The sequence below is a fragment of the Lissotriton helveticus genome, chromosome 1_1 (assembly GCF_964261635.1).
Source record: "Lissotriton helveticus chromosome 1_1, aLisHel1.1, whole genome shotgun sequence".
In the NCBI taxonomy this organism is placed as follows: Eukaryota; Metazoa; Chordata; class Amphibia; order Caudata; family Salamandridae; genus Lissotriton; species Lissotriton helveticus.
In genome coordinates this window covers 828,850,785-828,869,469 of record NC_136057.1, presented here as the reverse complement: position 1 = coordinate 828,869,469, position 18,685 = coordinate 828,850,785, and the positions used below count along the sequence as shown (strand labels likewise).

At 45.8% G+C, this 18,685-nt stretch overlaps 1 protein-coding gene across 1 annotated transcript in view; it reads left to right on the top strand.

The window, feature by feature from the left end:
- The window catches only part of EEA1 (early endosome antigen 1), a 764,210-nt gene that overhangs the window by 244,641 nt on the left and 500,884 nt on the right, over positions 1 to 18,685 (top strand). Inside the window, exon 17 of the mRNA XM_078674577.1 lies at positions 3,158 to 3,313. Within this exon, the coding sequence (XP_078530703.1) occupies positions 3,158 to 3,313 (156 nt within the window). The remainder of the gene's footprint in view (positions 1 to 3,157; positions 3,314 to 18,685) is intronic.

Sequence of the window (18,685 nt, the reverse complement as noted above, 5' to 3'; positions counted from 1 at the left end):
GTCGCCGTCGAAATAACAGAAGTGGGGTATTCAAGGCAGGTCGAACTCCACACCTTGGCTAGGAGAATCAAATGGGACTCATCTGGCTCTGACAAGGTCAGAACTTGGCTTAAGGGCGAAACTCCTAATTTCAGGAACAATGCTCCCACAGATTTACATCACCGGTGGGACAACGCCATCGTTAAATTACAAGATCTCTTAGCGGGCCCTGTGGCTCATCATAGATCACCCGGGCCACGCCCAGAGCAAACCTACGATCCAGTTCTTGCCTGCCAAAGAAAGACCCTTAGGAGGGCTGTGCGCCAGCACAAATTGATCGGAACTGTACACACTGCCAATAATGTGGCCTCACTGCGAACGACCTTTAAGAAACTTTCGTGGGAGAACAAGAGACTAAAAGAACAGAATGAGTGGCTACAAATATTCGCTTTGCTAAAGGCCAATAATCAGTCCCAGTTTTGGAGTCACATGAACAAGCTCCGTTCCACGAACAAGATGAGAGGAAATGCGGTTTTTGAAGAAGATTGGGCCTTGCACGTGACCCAACTATATCGTAGTGACGCCCCGGACCCCATGGTGATCGCATTAAGAGACCATGCTGACTCCACCCAAATAGAAATTCATGAGCTGACCACTGTAGCCGAGGTCTCCAAGTATCTGCCAGCCATGAAGAACGACGGTACCCCAGGGCCCAATGGCCTTCCTGCCGGGGTATTCAAATGTGCCCTGGAAGAGTGGGCGGAACTTTTGACTCCCCTATATAACAACGTGTTTAAGACATGTCCGCTACCGGACTCATGGTTAGGCTTGACTCTGTGCCCCATATTTAAGAAAGGAGACTCCACGCTCCCGGCTAATTATCAACTCATTGCCCTACTAGATCTTGAGGCTAAGGCATATGCACGGTGTCTTCTAAGGTTGCTTGAAAAATGGGTTGTAGAAAATAACATCATACCCTATTACCAAACAGGGTTTCGGGCCTCCACAATAGACAACATTACAACTCTAGCCATTCTGAGTCAACAAGCAGCACAAAAAAAACATCTCCCACTTTACTGCTGCTTTATAGACTACAGTGCGGCCTTCGATAAAGTGTCTCGCAACATCTTATGGAGGAAGCTGAATAAGTGGGGGATTCCGCAGAGCCTTCTAGGAGCACTCATTTCCCTTCATAAGAACACGTGGGTGCGAATTAAAACCGGCCGAAAGACCATCTCTTCAAAAATCGCCACTGAAGACGGGCTAAAGCAAGGCTGCGTCCTTGCCCCTCTCTTGTTCAATCTTTACACAGCTGACCTTGGAACATTCCTGGAGAATAGTAATCTTCTTCCGCCAAAACTGGGCCCTGCAAAAAGGACTCTGCACATATTACAATACGCTGATGACATTGTAATAATGGACCAAGCAAAATGGGGTCTCCAAAGAGCCTTCAGTATGCTCCATACATACAATACCGTCAATGCCCTTAAAATCAACCAGGAAAAGACCAAGGTACTGATATTTGGCGGATGCAAGAATAAGAAAAGTCTAAAGTGGAACATTGGGCCTGCCCGGATTAATACAACTCCAAAATATAATTACCTGGGAGTCTGGTTCAACGAGACGTCTAGACCAGTAGCTCATCTAGCCGCCCTGAAAAAGAGAGCAGGAGCAATCACATACTCCCTGACCCGACTGAACCTGTCCCTGGGCAGCCCCTCCGCAGAATCCATTCTGAAGGTGACCAAAGCTACTTTACTTCCTGCCTTAACTTACGGGCATCAGGCCTTTCCCGGCGCATGCTCGGTTAGTCTCGACCTCGCTCAAATTTCTACCTTTAAAAAAATCTTCCATCTCCCAAGTTTCATCCAGCGGGCAAGACTAAGTTTGGAGCTGGGCCTACAAAGACAATCAATCTATTGAGGCAGACACCCTGAAGTATTTTATAAGGACATTAAAAGCTGGAGACAATACCTTAAAATCCCAGCTAAAATGAACTCTTTCTAGTCATGGTAACCCTTGGAACACTCAGATTGTAAAGGCCATAACAGTGCTAGAGAGATTGACAACTTATCTCTGCTTTCAGACACTATTCCATACTCAGTCTGGAAAAAACTTATTAATAAGCAGGTCAAACTAATCTGCCATCGTATGGACCTTCAGGCTGTAAAACAATCTACCATTTTGCTCCCCTTGAACTCCTCGTATCTTCCCGGGAAACCGAAATCTTATCTCCAGGAAAATTTAAATGCTGCGGCACGGAAGAACATAATGTTTATGCGACTTCTAGGCCTGCGTTTGACGGCCTTTAACAGATGGGCCCCAACAAGTGAGGGGGGGGCCTGCAGATTGTGTAACTATCACTCCGAATCATGGCTGCATCTCCTGTGCTGCTGCCCCACCTTGGCAGCCCCTAGAAGGTCTCTTTTAAAACCTTTGTATTTAAAATGGGGCATTAGGACATGCTGGGAGGCCTCGGCCTTGTGTCTTATGTCCACAGACACTCAAGTACTTGCAAGGTCTGGAAAATTTGTGAGACTTTTGGACAATCTTTTTTTACCTTCCTTGGTTCCTGTGCTCCCACCCCCTCCCCCTCAAAAACTCATTACAGATTTTTTTTGTCCCCCGGTTTAGTATCCTCCGTTTTAATCTATTTTTATTTTGGGCTTAGTACAGTAATATGCTTATCTTGGCAACTAAAATATTCTTTCCTTTATAAGTGTAATGTTCATTAAGCCTGGAGAGTTGTTTTTCAGCTCTGTCTTTTTAATACGACAAATGTGATAATGTTGATTTTTATAGCAATGGTTTTAAGTAACTGTGCTAAAGTAATAAAAAACTTCAAACTAGTGCCTTTATTCCACAACTGAAACGTCTTCTAATATCCTTTTTGAAAGGAGTTTTCATGTTATCTCACAAAACCCTTCTCTTTAGCATATGTAGCATAACAAATTATCAATGTAACGATCTTTGCAAACACCTTGGATAAACTGTTTAAGGTGCATAGTCTCTGAATTAACTTGCACATTAACCCTAAGCTTTAGTCCTATGCATTATTTGTTTCTTTATAGGTTTTACTGGAGATAAGACTACATTCATATAATCTAGCCAGGAAGGCTTCATTGTCTATTGATTTTTTTCAAGTGCACTGTAACGGCTTAGCTATCTCTTTTGATAGGAACTTAACAAAGTGAACACCCAGCTGGAACAGATTACGGCAAAATTGCATGGCACATTGGAGCACTGTTCTCAAGTGGAAGGTAGTCTGAAGGAGTACAAAGAAAAATATCTTGCCATGGAACAAAAGACTGAAGAACTGGAGGCACAGATTAAGGTATATATAAAATAATTGTAAACTCATTTATTGACATTTGCTTACTTTGAAACATTATAATATGTATAAAAAGCTGGTATTGTAATTAAAACAGTTTTGTTGATAAAATACATATTTTGCAGTAGCAATTTGTGTAATACATTTTCAAGTGTAAATCAGTTTCCCTTTATTAAATGAAATAGTCAAATTATTTTGAAAAAATGTCAAAGTAAGCATGCAACAGTCTAATCTAATTATCCTCTCATCCGGATATATCCCCAAAGCATCAACCGGAGTCTGGGAAATGTTCAATATTCTCATAAGGATAGACAGAATGGGGAATCGAGCAAAGGGGGTACACACTGTTAAGTCAGTTCATTTGTCCCTTTGCTCCGGACCATTAGATCTAGAGCTCCACTGAGCTTTTTTCTTATTATTTTCCACGTGATATTTAAATAATTTTGAATGTTGCATTACCATTTTTCTACTAAAATCTAACTTGTGAGCCCTGGAATTCGTGCAAAGCGCAAATAATTTGTGTTTGACAACGATGGATGATTTTTATGGCATTTGGGGTTTCTACCATGACCGAAGAGCTTTTGACTTTTATTACCTGATTTGTGCAAAAGCTATTTATTAGTAAATGTTCCTCTTCTAGTGCAGATGATGTTGATGCTCAGGACCCCTGGAGCATAGAAGCAGAAGATATTGTCTGGGTCTTCCTTATTCTGCAAGTACTAGTCTGGTTTTGAAATAAAGACCTCATTAGCCTACCTACGGCCTTTGGAAATGTGGACTGGACGTGATTCCGCCCAGCAAGGTGTTAATGGTGGGCCCCAGAATTCCTGAACGGCTCTTTTGTTTGCTCCTTGTGTTCCATGGGGCAGCAAAACTGAATTAATAGCATGCTCCCCCTTCTCTCTAGACTCCCATGTGGCTTGGAGTCACCAAGTTGTACTTTTGTTGGGTTCTTGATCAGAGGTCTGAGATGCAGCCCAGTGCTGTTTGTTGGATACCGCCTACATAAGAGAGGGGCTTGACCCAATTAAGGTGAGTGAGGGTTGGGGGTCATCAACAAAGCACAAATACAACCTTCATCCTTTTACCGAAATAATTTTAAAAAAGACATGCAGACCCTCTTCATCATATCTGTATTAAATTCTTTTTTGTACCCTCAAAACTTTACATATTTGAACCCAAGTTTATTTTACGGTGCTTCTATAGCATGAATAAATTAAATGTTTAATCACATATATGACAAATACGAAGCAAACTTAATCAATAGACAAGACTTTACAAATAAAAAGCGAACAACATTTAATAAAGTGATACCAAGTATTCATCATACATAGAAGTAAAAATAAACAAAGCAATCTGGTTCTGATCAATTAACCTACAGTCCTGTGAAGCATGTTCATCTTGCGTGGGTGATACTTCGTGTTCATCAGTCCAGAATTAAGGGCGCAAACTCTTTTAATAGTTGTACCCGAACAATCCAAGGCAATGCCTATGCGTTTTGATCTACTTTGGAGACCTAATTTGATAAGATCTTGCTCAGGGCCTTAACTTGAAAACAGAGTGTGTACAATATTTTCTACCGCATATTTCTGTACTGGAGAGATTACAATATCCAATGTAGTGATTTCTGTATTTGGGAGATTATTACTATATCCATTTTAGTGATACACAAAGAAACTTGAAAACAGAACACTTTGCCTTGCACCCTATTAGTGCGTGTTTTTTTCAACATACCTGATTTGAACACAGTTAAGCTTTACGATAATTGCTATTAGGACAACTTTAAATTGAAAGCTACAAAACCCAAAAAAATGAAAATGGAGATCCCTCATTAGGTTAGTCCCTTATGTATTTAAATTACTCCATTAGTCGCTGTCTGGAATGAGATCATACCTTACAAATTCTTTCACTGTGAATACCCAGTTCAACGTAAGGCAGCACACAAGTTTGTCAGCTTCTCATCACACACTCCCTGTTGCATCTTCACACTTGCCCCGGCGTCTTCCCTGACTCGGGGGCTACTCCCTTTAATATGTGGTGGTGTTCACTCGGGTTACACCATCCTCATCTGTAAAGGGGGTGCTAATTTTAATACAAGGTTCACGTTTAACAATTTTGTGAACACTGGTCAATTACGTAATCATAAGAGGCCCCTCATACAGGTATCATGGAAGATATAGTCCTGGCTACAAAGGTCTCAAAGCCATCACTGTGATCCCATGTCCATCATTATGTGCAGATTCAAATGTGTAAAATAGTTGCGATTTTCCATACAACTGGTATGTTTTTATGGACATGGTCGGTGTTTGGCATGTAGCATACTTCTTATCAAAGTCATTCAGTTAAGTACAGCATTCAGTAGAGTACAGCTGGAATTCATATACTGTATACTTCTTAGATTTAATTCAAGCCCTTCACCACTGTCTGCAATTTCAAAATAAGGCGTGCCTCATCTCTTAATAGTGATGTATCTGTCACTGTTCAATGGTGCGACCGTTTTATGTTATTCTCTGTATGATTATCCAAAAAATAATGATGTACTGGGATAATTTACAAGATTTATGTTGGATTGTACGCTTTTCTCCTTCTTGTGATGTTTTTCCAATGTATGTAAAACGACAGGGACATTGCAGTAAATATATTGCATTCTTTGTGTTAGTTCGTAATTTCCGTATGCTTTATCTTGCAATGGGGAGAGGATGTTGCATTGCTGCTAGAGCGTTCGACGTCGAAGCTGGGGAACCGGGTTCGAGTCTCTGCTACGACGCTCAACATCCTGTAATCACAGGAAATTACTTAATTTTCCCGTGCCTAAGAAAAAATTAATGTGTCCTTGTTTAACGAAACTGGTACTATGTAAAGCGCTCTGGTACCCGATTTATCGGGTCTAGTTCGCGCTATATAAAACTTCCCCCCAATGATTTTAGACCGTTTCTGTGCCTTGAGTGGTCAATTAACAGACTACAATTACCACACTTATGGTGGCCTACTACGGGTGGGAATCACATTTATTGCAGCGCATTAGGTTACTGACTTTTTTTGGTATTTGAATATACCACCATGTCACGGATATTTTTTACTTCTCATATAGCAAAATGAGGTTCTTCCATTGTGGAATCATCATCTTTGATTAAATGCAAATTCTTCCTGATGATTCTCTCAATCAAGTTCTTATGTTGATTGTATGTAATCACACAAACCATTCAGTCAGATGTTTACCTCTGTGTTCTTCTCCAGCAAAAACTCCCTAGGAGTATACCATGAACTTTTTATGGATCTTCCGAAAAATTTACTCGGATAAGTCCTCTCTACTAATTTATCTAACAGGGCATTTGCATGAAAAAAGCAGTCCTCCCTCTTGTGGCAGTTTTGCATGATCCTCAGAAATTGACGGTAAGATAAGGTATCTCTGAGATTACGTAGTAGCAAGTAGGAGTAATGAAGGAAGGAATTTCTATCTGTATCTTTCTGGTACATTGTGTACATCCTCCCCTCCTGATGACATAACGTCAAATCAAGAAAGTAAATGTTCGGCATGTGTGGCTGTAGATGCATATGCTCTGCATACTCCTGCCATCCTTTGTTTGGTCTGGAGTTCTGCAAGTTGTTTGTAATTGAAGAAGTCTTTAGACTCGCAAAGTTGAGTTTTTACTCCTCCATTGCATTTGGATACGTGTGCCTTGGCTCCGTGCTCTGACTCCGTACGTTTGGATACTTTGGTTCTTACTGTCTTCGACGGTATTGTCTCATTTGCTCTTTCACTATCTGTGTTCTTTCGACAAATTGTCTGTTCCAATTCTTTCATCCGATTTGTCATTTGGGGTACCACCTGTTTTGGCTTACCTTCAGCGTCATACCAGCCCATCCTAAAATGTGTTGGGGATGGAATGCATGCGTTTTAGATTCTACCTCGTTGCCATGCAAAAGACCCGAACAACGACCAGCACTTTGTATAAAACCTGTGCTGTTAGTCCAACCATAAGGAAGTCAACTGTGACGAGTGTAAGTTGTTTCGGTCTAAGAAAACTTTTCTGGATCGAAGGTCTCGTCCTCTAGAAATATCTCAAAATGTCACAGACGACACTTCCAATATCTTCGGCAAAGAACATGCCCAAGAAGAGCCAACCGTGGAGGATGAAGAGGCTTTCTCGATCGATGAACCCTCCAACGTGTTTGTAGACATGGAGATGCATCAGATCCCATCCACCCAGCACATGAGCACTTTGACCCCCAGCTCCTCCTTCTCCATCAAAATGCCCAAAAATTCTTTGGCTTCAGCTTTAAAGGTCGCTGCACCACCACTGCCTTCGGCCATGGTTGGATCCGGAAAACTGTGTTCGAGGCATGTGGGCTGCTGAATTCATATCTTTGCATAGATTGCCGCCTAGTGTTGGGTCCAGATGATTGCACTTAGTTGTCTTGGAAGAGTCTTCGAAGTATCACGAGATAGGTGACTTCTCCCTTGGACCATAGTGCGCATGGGCATCCACTCCATCCTTAGATTGTTTTTTTCCGCCATTGGGTTCGGAATTTATTTCCTACACTCCAGCTCGGAATCGAAACTAACTACTCCCTAAGGCCAAAAGGCCTTCAAACTCAACGGTATTGTTTTCGATCAGTACCCCTCGACTCCATCGAGATTTTCATCTTAATCTGGTCGTCGACGCGGGCCGTTGGGCCTTATCGATGCCACGTGCGACTTCCGTTGATGGAAAGGAGTCCTTTTAAAATGTGCCCACAATGCCAATCAAAGTTCCCACATACTGACAAACACACAGTATGCAACAAGTGTTTGTCACCTGAACACAATGAAGAGGATTGCCTGGCGTGTCCCTAATTTCGATCCAAGAAAACTATCCGGAATCGACGGGCTGCCAGGCGAGAGATGCAGAAGTCTGAACCGGAGAATATCATCGAGGACGACTAAGCTTTCCGAAGCTGCCGACTCCGATCTCGAGATCGTCACCATTGAGGACCAATCTGATTCTGATGACCAGATCACACCGGGGCAAAAAACTGTGAGTACCCAGCCCCCCACTCCACTCAGCCCAACAAAGACGGCTCTGGTCGAAGCATCGCTGAAATGCCTTAGCCAAGTTCGAGACATTCCTTCGGAGACCCCCACCTCTCGGCCCGGCTTCGAAGCACAAACAAGCCCCTTCAGGTAGTCCAGGCTCGAAGAGTCATCGAGCCAAAAACAGTTCTCCAACCAAAGGTCATCAAACCAAAAAAGGGCGCACAACCAAAACACGTGGCCCGACCGAAGATCATCGACCCAAAAAGTAAGGTCGTCGAACCAAAGGGTGTACAGCCTAAGAAAGCTGTCGACGCCGAAAGACCATCGGCACCGAAACCCTCGGCACCGAAGAGCGTCACGCCGCAAAAACACTCGGCACCAAAAGGCTTGGCACCGAAGCCATCGGAACCGAAGACATTGGAACCGAAGAAAATCATCCAACCGAAAAAGGTCGTCGATCCCACCGATACAGACGAACCTAAAAAGGCTGCCGAACACACAAAGACAATCGAACCAAAGAAACACCAGGCTTCGGACAAAAAACGACGTGTTTGTAGACATGGAGATGCATCAGATCCCATCCACCCAGCACATGAGCACTGTGACCCCCAGCTCCTCCTTCTCCATCAAAATGCCCAAAAAATCTTTGGCTTCAGCTGTAACGGTCGCTGCACCACCACTGCCTTCGGGCCATGGTTGGATCCGGAAAACTGTGTTTAAGGCATGTGGGCTGCTGAATTCATATGTTTGCATAGATTGCCACCTAGTGTTGGGTCCGGATGATTGCACTTAGTTGTCTTGGAAGAGTCTTCGAAGCATCACGAGATAGGTGACTCCTCCCTTGGACCATAGTGCACATGGGCATCCACTCCATCCTTAGATTGTTTTTTTCCGCCATTGGGTTCGGATATTATTTCCTACACTCCAGCTCGGAATCGAAACTAACTACTCCCTAAGGCCAAAAGGCCTTCGAACTCGACGGTATTGTTTTCGATCAGTACCCCTTGACTCCATCCTGATTTTCATCTTAATCTGGTCGTCCAGGCTCGAAGAGTCATCGAGCCAAAAACAGTTCTCCAACCAAAGGTCATCAAACCAAAAAAGGGCGCACAACCAAAACACGTGGCCCGACCGAAGATCATCGACCCAAAAAGTAAGGTCGTTGAACCAAAGGGTGTACAGCCTAAGAAAACTGTCGACGCCGAAAGACCATCGGCACCGAAACCCTCGCACCGAAGAGCGTCATGCCGCAAAAACACTCTGCACCAAAAGGCTTGGCACCGAAGCCATCGGAACCAAAGACATCGGAACCGAAGAAAATCGTCCAACCGAAAAAGGTCGTCGATCCAACCGATACAGACGAACCTAAAAAGGCTGCCAAACACACAAAAAAGACCATTGAACCAAAGAAACACCAGGCTTCGGAAAAAAAACGTACCGAACCATTAGCCCCGGTCGATCCAAAACAAGTCGCCGAGCCTAAAAAGGCCGCCGATCCAAAGAAAGGTTATGAAACCTAAATCAGCTGTCGAGCCCAAAGGAGCTCCGACACCAAAAAGCACCGAGCCACAGACTCCAAAAAAGGTTCATAAACCTAAACCCTCGACACCAAAGCCACGGACTGTCGAAGACTAACTTCTCCACCCACATCTAGTGTCCGAAATGCAAGCTAAGTTATATATCGATCCAGATATCGTCATAGTCTACCACCGGAAGAAGAGGCCTTTACCACAAGACACTCCTTCTCCAGTTCCTCCAAAGCAAAAAGACTTTGGCACATCTCCCTCAAGGCCTTTCACTCCTTCTCCTTTTCTGCCTGATATGCCTTTCGTTCCTTACTCTCCCACACACTCTGATCACAATGAGGAAGAGGGCATGGGGGAAGATCCTCAATACAATTATGACACTGGGGATCCCAATCAACAAGATAACACATGGGATGACCAAGAAGATGACCAGCAACAGCCCATCCCAGATACTTCCCCATACCAAACAAAACAGTCACCTACAGACGACACAATCATGTTTAATCAGCTTATAGATAGGGCAGCTAAATATCACAAGGTAGATATGCACACTGACCCTATAGAGGAAGATTTCTTGTTCGACACCTTCCCCACTTCTGAGAAAAATGTCAAAACTCTTCCAATGCTTTAAGGGGTCCTCAAGCACGCGCCAGATATCTTTAAAGATCCTGCTAGGCCACGAGTGCTCAATCCAAGAATAGAGAAAAAATATAAGGCAGCACCAGCAGACCCTACTTATATAAAACAACAGTTGCCTTTAGATTCTTTAGTTGTTGCAAACGCTCGTAAACGAGCCAATTCGCAAACAACAGAGACGCTCCCCCTCCTGATAAAGAATCTAAAATTTTAGAAGCATCAGGAAAAAGAGTAGCTTCACAAGCTGCTAATTCTTGGAGAATCGCTAATACACAAGCTCTATTTGCGAGATATGATAGAGCACACTACGACCAACTCGAAACTCTAATACAACACCTACCAGAACCCTTTAAGGCGCAGGCCAACAACCTCATTCAAGAAGGCAAATTCATAACAAACGCCTCCATCAAATGCGTGCTAGACGCAGCCGATACTTCGGCCAGGTCGATCAACACCAGCGTTCTACTGCGCAGACACGCATGGTTACGCATATCTGGATTTAAGAACGAGGTGCAATCCACCATCCTCAATCAGCCAGTAAACCAAAACTTTCTGTTTGGCCCTGCAGTTGACACCATTTTAGATAAAATGAAAGAAGACACAAACTGCCAAATCAATGGGGGCGCTTCAGTTCCAACAACACCGTGGCTCCTTTCGTCGCTCCTCATATAGAGGTGCAGGAAGGGGCAGCACTTCGCAAAGCTCCTCTACCTTCAAGTCAAATACCCAGAGCACTTTTAACAAAGGCTCCAATAGAGGAGGTTACAGAGAAAACAATAATAAGGGCAGAGAACGTGAGGGCAATAACACCACAGCCTCCACTGCCACCAAACAGTGACTTCACCACACTCCCTCCAGAACACACAACACCTGTCGGAGGCAGAATTAAACAGTTCCTACCTGTCTGTAACGCAATTACCACAGACAGGTGGGTAAGACAAATTATCCAGTATGGTTATTGCCTGGAACTCACTTCTACTTCACCCAACATACCACCCAAACACCGTCTTATGTCCAAAGAGCACATAACACTGTTACAGCAAGAGGTCCAATCCATGCTACAAAAGGGCGCCATAGAGCCAGTCCCTTTTCAACACCAAGGAACAGGAGTATATTCTCTATACTTCCTAATTCCCAAAAAGGACGGGTCACTTAGACCCATTCTGGACCTCAGACCTCTGAACCAATACATACTATCAGAGCACTTCCATATTATAACCTTACAACAAGTTCTCCCACTGCTTCAGCAGGGCGACTTCCTCGCCACATTAGACCTCAAAGACGCATACTTCCACATTCCTATACACCCAGCTCACAGGAAATATCTCAGGTTCACAATACAAGAACAACACTATCAATTCAAAGTTCTCCCCTTTGGAGTAACTACAGCTCCAAGGGTGTTCACCAAGTGCCTAGCTGTAGTGGCAGCAAACCCCAGGCGGCAACACATCCACGTGTTTCCCTATCTCGACGATTGGCTCATAAAAGCCAAATCAGACATCCAATGTGCAAGTCATACGTCTCAAACCCTCCAGCTGCTGCACAGTCTGGGTTTCTCAATAAATTACCCAAATTCTCATCTGCAACCCTCCCACATACAACAATATCTGGGAGCTACAATAGATACATCAGTAGCAAAGGCATATCCCAATCCAGTCAGGATAGCCAACATGCAGACACTAATCCAAAGTTTTCAGCCACAACACTCCCTACCAGCTCGAGTGTTTTCAGCCACAACACTCCCTACCAGCTCGAGTGTTCATGCAACTCATAGGCATGATGGCCTCCTGCATATTCATTGTCCCCAATGCCAGACTTCAAATGCGCCCATTACAAGAATGCCTAGCAAGGCAGTGGAACCAGGCTCAAGGACAACTAAAAGACCTAGTGTTGTTAGACAGTCGCACATACAACTCTCTGCAGTGGTGGAATCCACAAAACCTTTCCAAGGGGCGACTGTTCCAAGAGCCAGTTCCACAAGTAGTATTGACAGAGAACGCATCACTGACAGGATGGGTAGCCCACCTACATCAATACACAGTCCAGGGACTCTGGCCAGCCAAGCAAAAGACACTGCATATTAACCACTTAGAGTTGTTAGCAGTTTTTCTGGCACTGAAAGTGTTCCAAAACCAAATATACAACAAAGCGGTGTTGATCCGGACGGACAACATGACAGCCATGTATTACATCCAAAAACAGGGAGGGACTCGCTCTCTACAGCTTTCCCACTTAGCGCAGAGCATATGGAGGTGGGCAATTCCAAAGAACATCTTTCTCCTAGCACAAGTTCAAGTTCAAGTTCAGGCATTTGTATAGCGCACTACTCACCCAGAGGGTCTCAAGGCGCTTGGGGAAGGGGTCCATTATTTGTCGAAAAGCCAGGTTTTAAGTTCTTCTCTGAATGAGACGTGGTTTTGAGTAAGGCGGAGGTGAGTGGGGAGTGAGTTCCAGGTCTTGGCAGCTAGGAAGGAGAAGGATCTGCCACCCATGGTGGATCTACGGATGCGCGGGACTGCGGCAAGGGCTTGATTGGACGATCTTAGTTGGCGGGTGGGTTTGTAGAAGGACAGTCGAGTGTTGAGGCATTCGGGTCCTAGGTTGTAGAGGGCCTTGTGTGCGTGGGTGAGAAGACGGAACGTAATTCTTTTGTTGACGGGAAGCCAGTGGAGGTCTTTTAGGTGACCGGAGATGTGATCTTGTCGAGGAATGTCCAGTATGAGTCTTGCTGATGCGTTTTGGATGTGTTGGAGTTTTTTCTGTAATTTTGCTGAGATTCCGGCGTATAGTGTGTTACCATAGTCCAGTCGACTCGTGACCAGTGCGTGGGTGACAGTCTTTCTAGTCTCGAGGGGGATCCAGCGGAAGATCTTTTTGAGGGTGCGGAGTACGTTGAAGCAGGAGGATGAGACTGCGTTGACTTGTCTGGACATCGAGAGAGAGGAGTCTAGGATGAAGCCAAGGTTGCGTGCGTGATCGGTGGGTGTGGGTGCTGTGCCCAGAGCCGAAGGCCACCAAGAGTCGTCCCAGGCAGAGGGGGAAGTTCCAAGGATGAGCACCTCCGTTTTGTCTGAGTTGACTTTTAGGCGGCTATATTTCATCCAATCGGCAACTTCTTTCATGCCTTCGTGAAGATTGGTTTTGGCGGTGTTAGGGTCTTTGGTGAGGGAAAGGATTAACTGGGTGTCGTTGGCGTACGAGATGATGTTGAGGTTGTGTTGACGCGCGATGGAAGTGAGTGGGCTCATGTAAAGGTTGAAGAGGGTGGGACTGAGTGAGGATCCTTGTGGTACGCCACAGATTACTTCGGTGGACTCTGAGTTGAATGGGGGAAGTCGGACTCTTTGGGTTCTTCCAGTGAGGAATGAGGTGATCCAGTCCAGGGCTTTTCCTTGTATGCCGATGTTGCTGAGGCGTTGTATAAGGGTGCTGTGGCAGACTGTGTCGAAAGCGGCGGAGAGGTTGAGTAGAATGAGGGCCACTGTTTCTCCTTTGTCTAGTAGTGTTCGGATATCGTCAGTCGCTGCAATGAGGGCGGTTTCGGTGCTGTGTTTGGCTCGAAACCCGGATTGAGATGGATCGAGGGAGTTGTTGGATTCAAGGAAGGCGGCGAGCTGGTTGACGGCTTTCTAAATGACTTTGGCCGGGAATGGGAGAAGGGATATGGGTCGGTAGTTTTTTAGTTCGGAGGGGTCTGCTGTGGGTTTCTTCAGAAGGACGCTGAGTTCGGCGTGTTTCCAACTTTCTGGAAAGGTGGCAGAGTTGAACGAGCAGTTGATGACATCACGGAGATGGGGTGCGATGATGGAGTCAGCTTTGTTGAAGATGTGGTGGGGGCAGGGGTCGGTTGGCGAGCCAGAGTGGATTGAGTTCATTAGGCGGATGGTGTCTTCAGTGGTGATTGGGTTCCAGGCGCTAAGGTTGTTAGTTGGCGGAGTGGGATCTGGGGGGGGGTGGGGAGCGTTGATCGCTGGGAGTATTCTCGAAGCTGTTGTGGATGTCGGCAATTTTGTTGTAGAAGAAGGAGGATAACGCATCGCAGAGGTCTTGGGAGGGAGTGATGTCGTTAGATGCTGCGGTGGGGTTGGTGAATTCTTTGACGATGTTGAAGAGTTCCTTGCTGTTGTGAGTGTTGTTGTCGAGGCGATCTTTGAATGCTGATTTCTTGGCGGAACGAATCAGTTGGTGGTGTTTGCGGGTGGCTGCCTTGAGGGTGGTCATGTTGTCGGCGGTTGGGTTTTTTCTCCATGATTTCTCCAGGGTGCGGCGTACCTTCTTGGATTTTTTAAGGTCATCATTGAACCAGGGAGCCTTAATGCTGGCTGATTTGATTTGGTGCTTTTTCAGGGGTGCTAATTCGTCAGGGCTGTGGGTGATCCATTGCTTGAGATTGGTGGCTGCTTGGTTTGGGTCCAGTGGGAGGGTGGGAGGGTTTTGGATGAGTGAAGTGAGGAGTTGGTCGGAGGTGACTTTGTTCCAGTTTCTCCGAGGAATAGGTTGTGGGCGGTTGTGGTTCAGGGTGGTTTTGTAGCTGAAGTGAACACAGCTGTGGTCCGTCCAGTGGAGAGCTGTGGTGCGGTCGAAGGAGATATGCTTGCTGGAGGTGAAGATGGGGTCGAGCGTGTGTCCGGCTGTATGGGTCGGGGTGTCAACAAGTTGTTTGAGTCCGAGATTGGCCAGGTTGTCCAGAAGGGTGGTGGTGTTGTTGTCGTGTTTGTTTTCAAGGTGGTAGTTGAGGTCTCCTAAAAGAATGTAGTTCTCGGAGGCGAGGGCATGTGAGCTGACGAAGTCCGTGATGTCATCGTTGAATTGAGTGCGGGTACCTGGAGGTCTGTAGATGAGGGTGCCTCTAAGTGTGGTCCTAGGGTCGGTGTGGATCTGAAAGTGGAGGTGTTCGGCGGTTGCAAGATTATCGTCTGAGCTGGTTGTGATTTTGATGGTGTTCCTGTGGATGATGGCGATGCCTCCTCCTGTTTGATTGGTGCGGTCTTTTCGGATAATCTTGTAAGCGTCCGGTATGGCTATGGCGATGTCGGGTGCTGATGATGTGTTCATCCATGTTTCTGTAAGGAAGGCGATGTCTGGTGACGCAGTGTCGAGTAGGTCCCAGAGTTCAGTTGCGTGTCTGTGGACCGAGCGGGTGTTAAGCAGGATGCACTTCAGGCGGTTAGAGTCGGTGCTGAGTTTGGAGGAAGTGGATTTGGTGAGGGTCCTGAAGCAGTTGTACTTGCAGGAGAGGCAGGCGAATGGGCCCTGGGTACGTCCTGGGGTGGCTTTGCAGCATTGTGGTGTGAGTCCAGGATTGAGGGCGAGGAGAGTAGCGGCATCATATGAGATTCTAGTGGGTTGGGTGCGGCGGGGACCAGGGGGACAGGCGCTGGGCGCGGTCCAGGCGCAGACGGGCTTACCTTTGGTGCACCTTCGGCGCGACCGCTGCGTGTAAACGCTGCGCGGGACTGCATCAGTCATAAATGGATAGTGGAAGGGGAGGGGCGAGGGAGGCTCAGCTGGGAGGCGGGGCGGGCTCTAGAGGACGGGCTTGCAGGGACAACAACAAAATGGCAGCGGATAGTAGAGTAAAATAAACACAGCCACAAATATCAATGCAACGATGGTACAATGAATGCAAGTGCGCTACAATGAAACGTATGCTGATCAAATGAGGCCTAACTGCATTAATTAGCGTTACAGCAGCGTTAGTAATAATTATCGATCTAAAGATGGCAAAGCGCCCTGAGATTCTGTATGAAAGGGTGCAGAGCTGATCGCGCTAGGGCAGTATTAAAAACAGCAGGTTTAGATCAGGAGCGCAGCACAACGATACCAGCCCGAGCAGGGAGCCTGGGGAGCGACCGCTAACAGTGCGAGACGGTCACAGCGCTTCCAGGTACGGGAGCGGCGTATGTAGTCAGTGGGAGGGAGGCTCAGCTGGGAGGCGGGGCGGGCTCTAGAGGACTGGCTTGCAGGGACAACAACAACAACAAAATGGCAGCGGATAGTAGAGTAAAATAAACACAGCCACAAATATCAATGCAACGATGGTACAATGAATGCAAGTGCGCTACAATGAAACGTATGCTGATCAAATGAGGCCAAACTGCATTAATTAGCGTTACAGCAGCGTTAGTAAAAATTATCGAGCTAAAGATGGCAAAGCGCCCTGAGATTCTGTATGAAAGGGTGCAGAGCTGATCCTGCTAGGGCAGTATTAAAAACAGCAGGTTTAAATCAGGAACCCAGCACAACGATACCAGCCCGAGCAGGGAGCCTGGGGAGCGACCGCTAACAACAGCGTCGAGACGGTCACACACAGCACACCTGCCAGGGAAAGTCAATCAAATAGCGGATCTGTTAAGTAGACACAGCCAACAGATACACGAATGGGAGATTCATCTTCAAGCTCTCCAACCATTCTTCCAAGAATGGGGGCATCCAGAAAAAGATCTGTTTGCCACAAACGAAAACTACAAATGCAAGTACTTTGCCGCCAGGTTCCCACATCCGTTGTCACAGGGCAATGCGATATGGATGAACGGGTCAGGCAGATTTGCGTACGCTTTTCCACCAGCCCCACTGATTCCGCTAGTGGCACGCAAACTACGTCAGCAGTCTCTGACACTGATCCTGGTTGCTCCAACATGGGCCAGACAACCATGGTACACAACATTCCTAGAACTCTCCGTGGTTCCACACCAAAGACTGCGTCTATCGCCACATCTCCTAACTCAGAACCATGGAGAAATCAGGCACCCAGATACCAATCAACTGAACCTAGCGATCTGGCTCCTGAAGTCTTAGAATTTGGATAGCTCAATTTGCCTCCTGATTGCATGAATATTATCAAAGAGGCAAGACGCCCAACCACTAGAGCATGCTATGCAGCCAAATGGAAAAGATTTGTAATTTATTGCAACAATATCCAAATCAATCCGTTAGACGCTTCAATACAAAAGATTATCTGTTAACTGTTGCATCTTCAAAGATGCAATCTAGCATACTCTTCAATAGGACTTCATCTTACAGCTATAGCAGCTTACCTCCAAAACAGACAACACCTGTCTCTGTTCAGAGTTCCAGCAATCAAGGCTTTCATGGAAGGGCTCAAACGGATAATCCCTCCAAAACATCCACCTTCACCAGTCTGGAACTTAAATATAGTACTTACCAGACTTATGGGACCTCCTTTTTAACCACTCCACTCATGTGAACTGCAATTTCTGACATGGAAGGTGGCTTTTTTAATGGCCATCACTTCACTCAGACGAGTAAGTGAGTTACAGGCTTTAACTATTCAGGAACCTTACATGCAAATAAATGCAAATAAGGTGGTACTACGTACTAACCCTAAATTCATGCCAAAGGTCATTTCCACTTTCCATATCAATCAGTCCATTGAACTGCCCGTTTTCTTTCAAAACCCGCAGTCAGTAGCTGAAAGAGCCTTACACACACTAGATGTAAGAAGAGCTCTGTTATATTACATTGACAGAACTAAACCATTCAGAAAGACAAAGCAACTGTTTGTTGCTTTCTCACCACAACATTAAGGTAACCCCCATCTCCAAATCGGGAATAGCTAGATGGATAGTTAAATGCATTCAAATATGCTACCACAAAGCTAAACGCACTCTAACAGTGCCCCCAAGAGCACACCCCACTCGCAAAATGGGGGCATCCATGGCTTTCCTAGGAAACGTTCCACTAGAAGACATCTGTAAGGCAGCCACATGGACTACAATACACACTTTCACCAAGCACTATTGTGTAGATGTGCAAGCAAAGCAGCAAGCTGCTGTAGGCCAAGCTGTCCTCAAAACTCGTTTTCAAACTGCTGCAGCTGGGACAGGCGTCCACAGCTAGAGGAGGTACTGCTATACAGTCTATGCAAAGATATGAATTTAGCAGCCCACATGCCTCGAACGGAAAATGCTACTTCCCAGTATGCATCTGTTCTTGGCATGTAGGGCTGCTGACATTCATATCTTCACCCTCCTCCCCGGGGCCTGTCGCAGCTGCAGGGATTTCTTTGCATGGCCATCTTTACTCTACTATACTCCATCTTTGCCAAAATGGCGAAAAACAATCTAAGGATGAAGTGGATGCCCATGCGCACTATGGTCCAAGGGAGGAGTCCCCTATCTTGTGATACTTCGAAGACTCTTCCAAGACAACAAAGTGCAATCATCCGGACCCAAC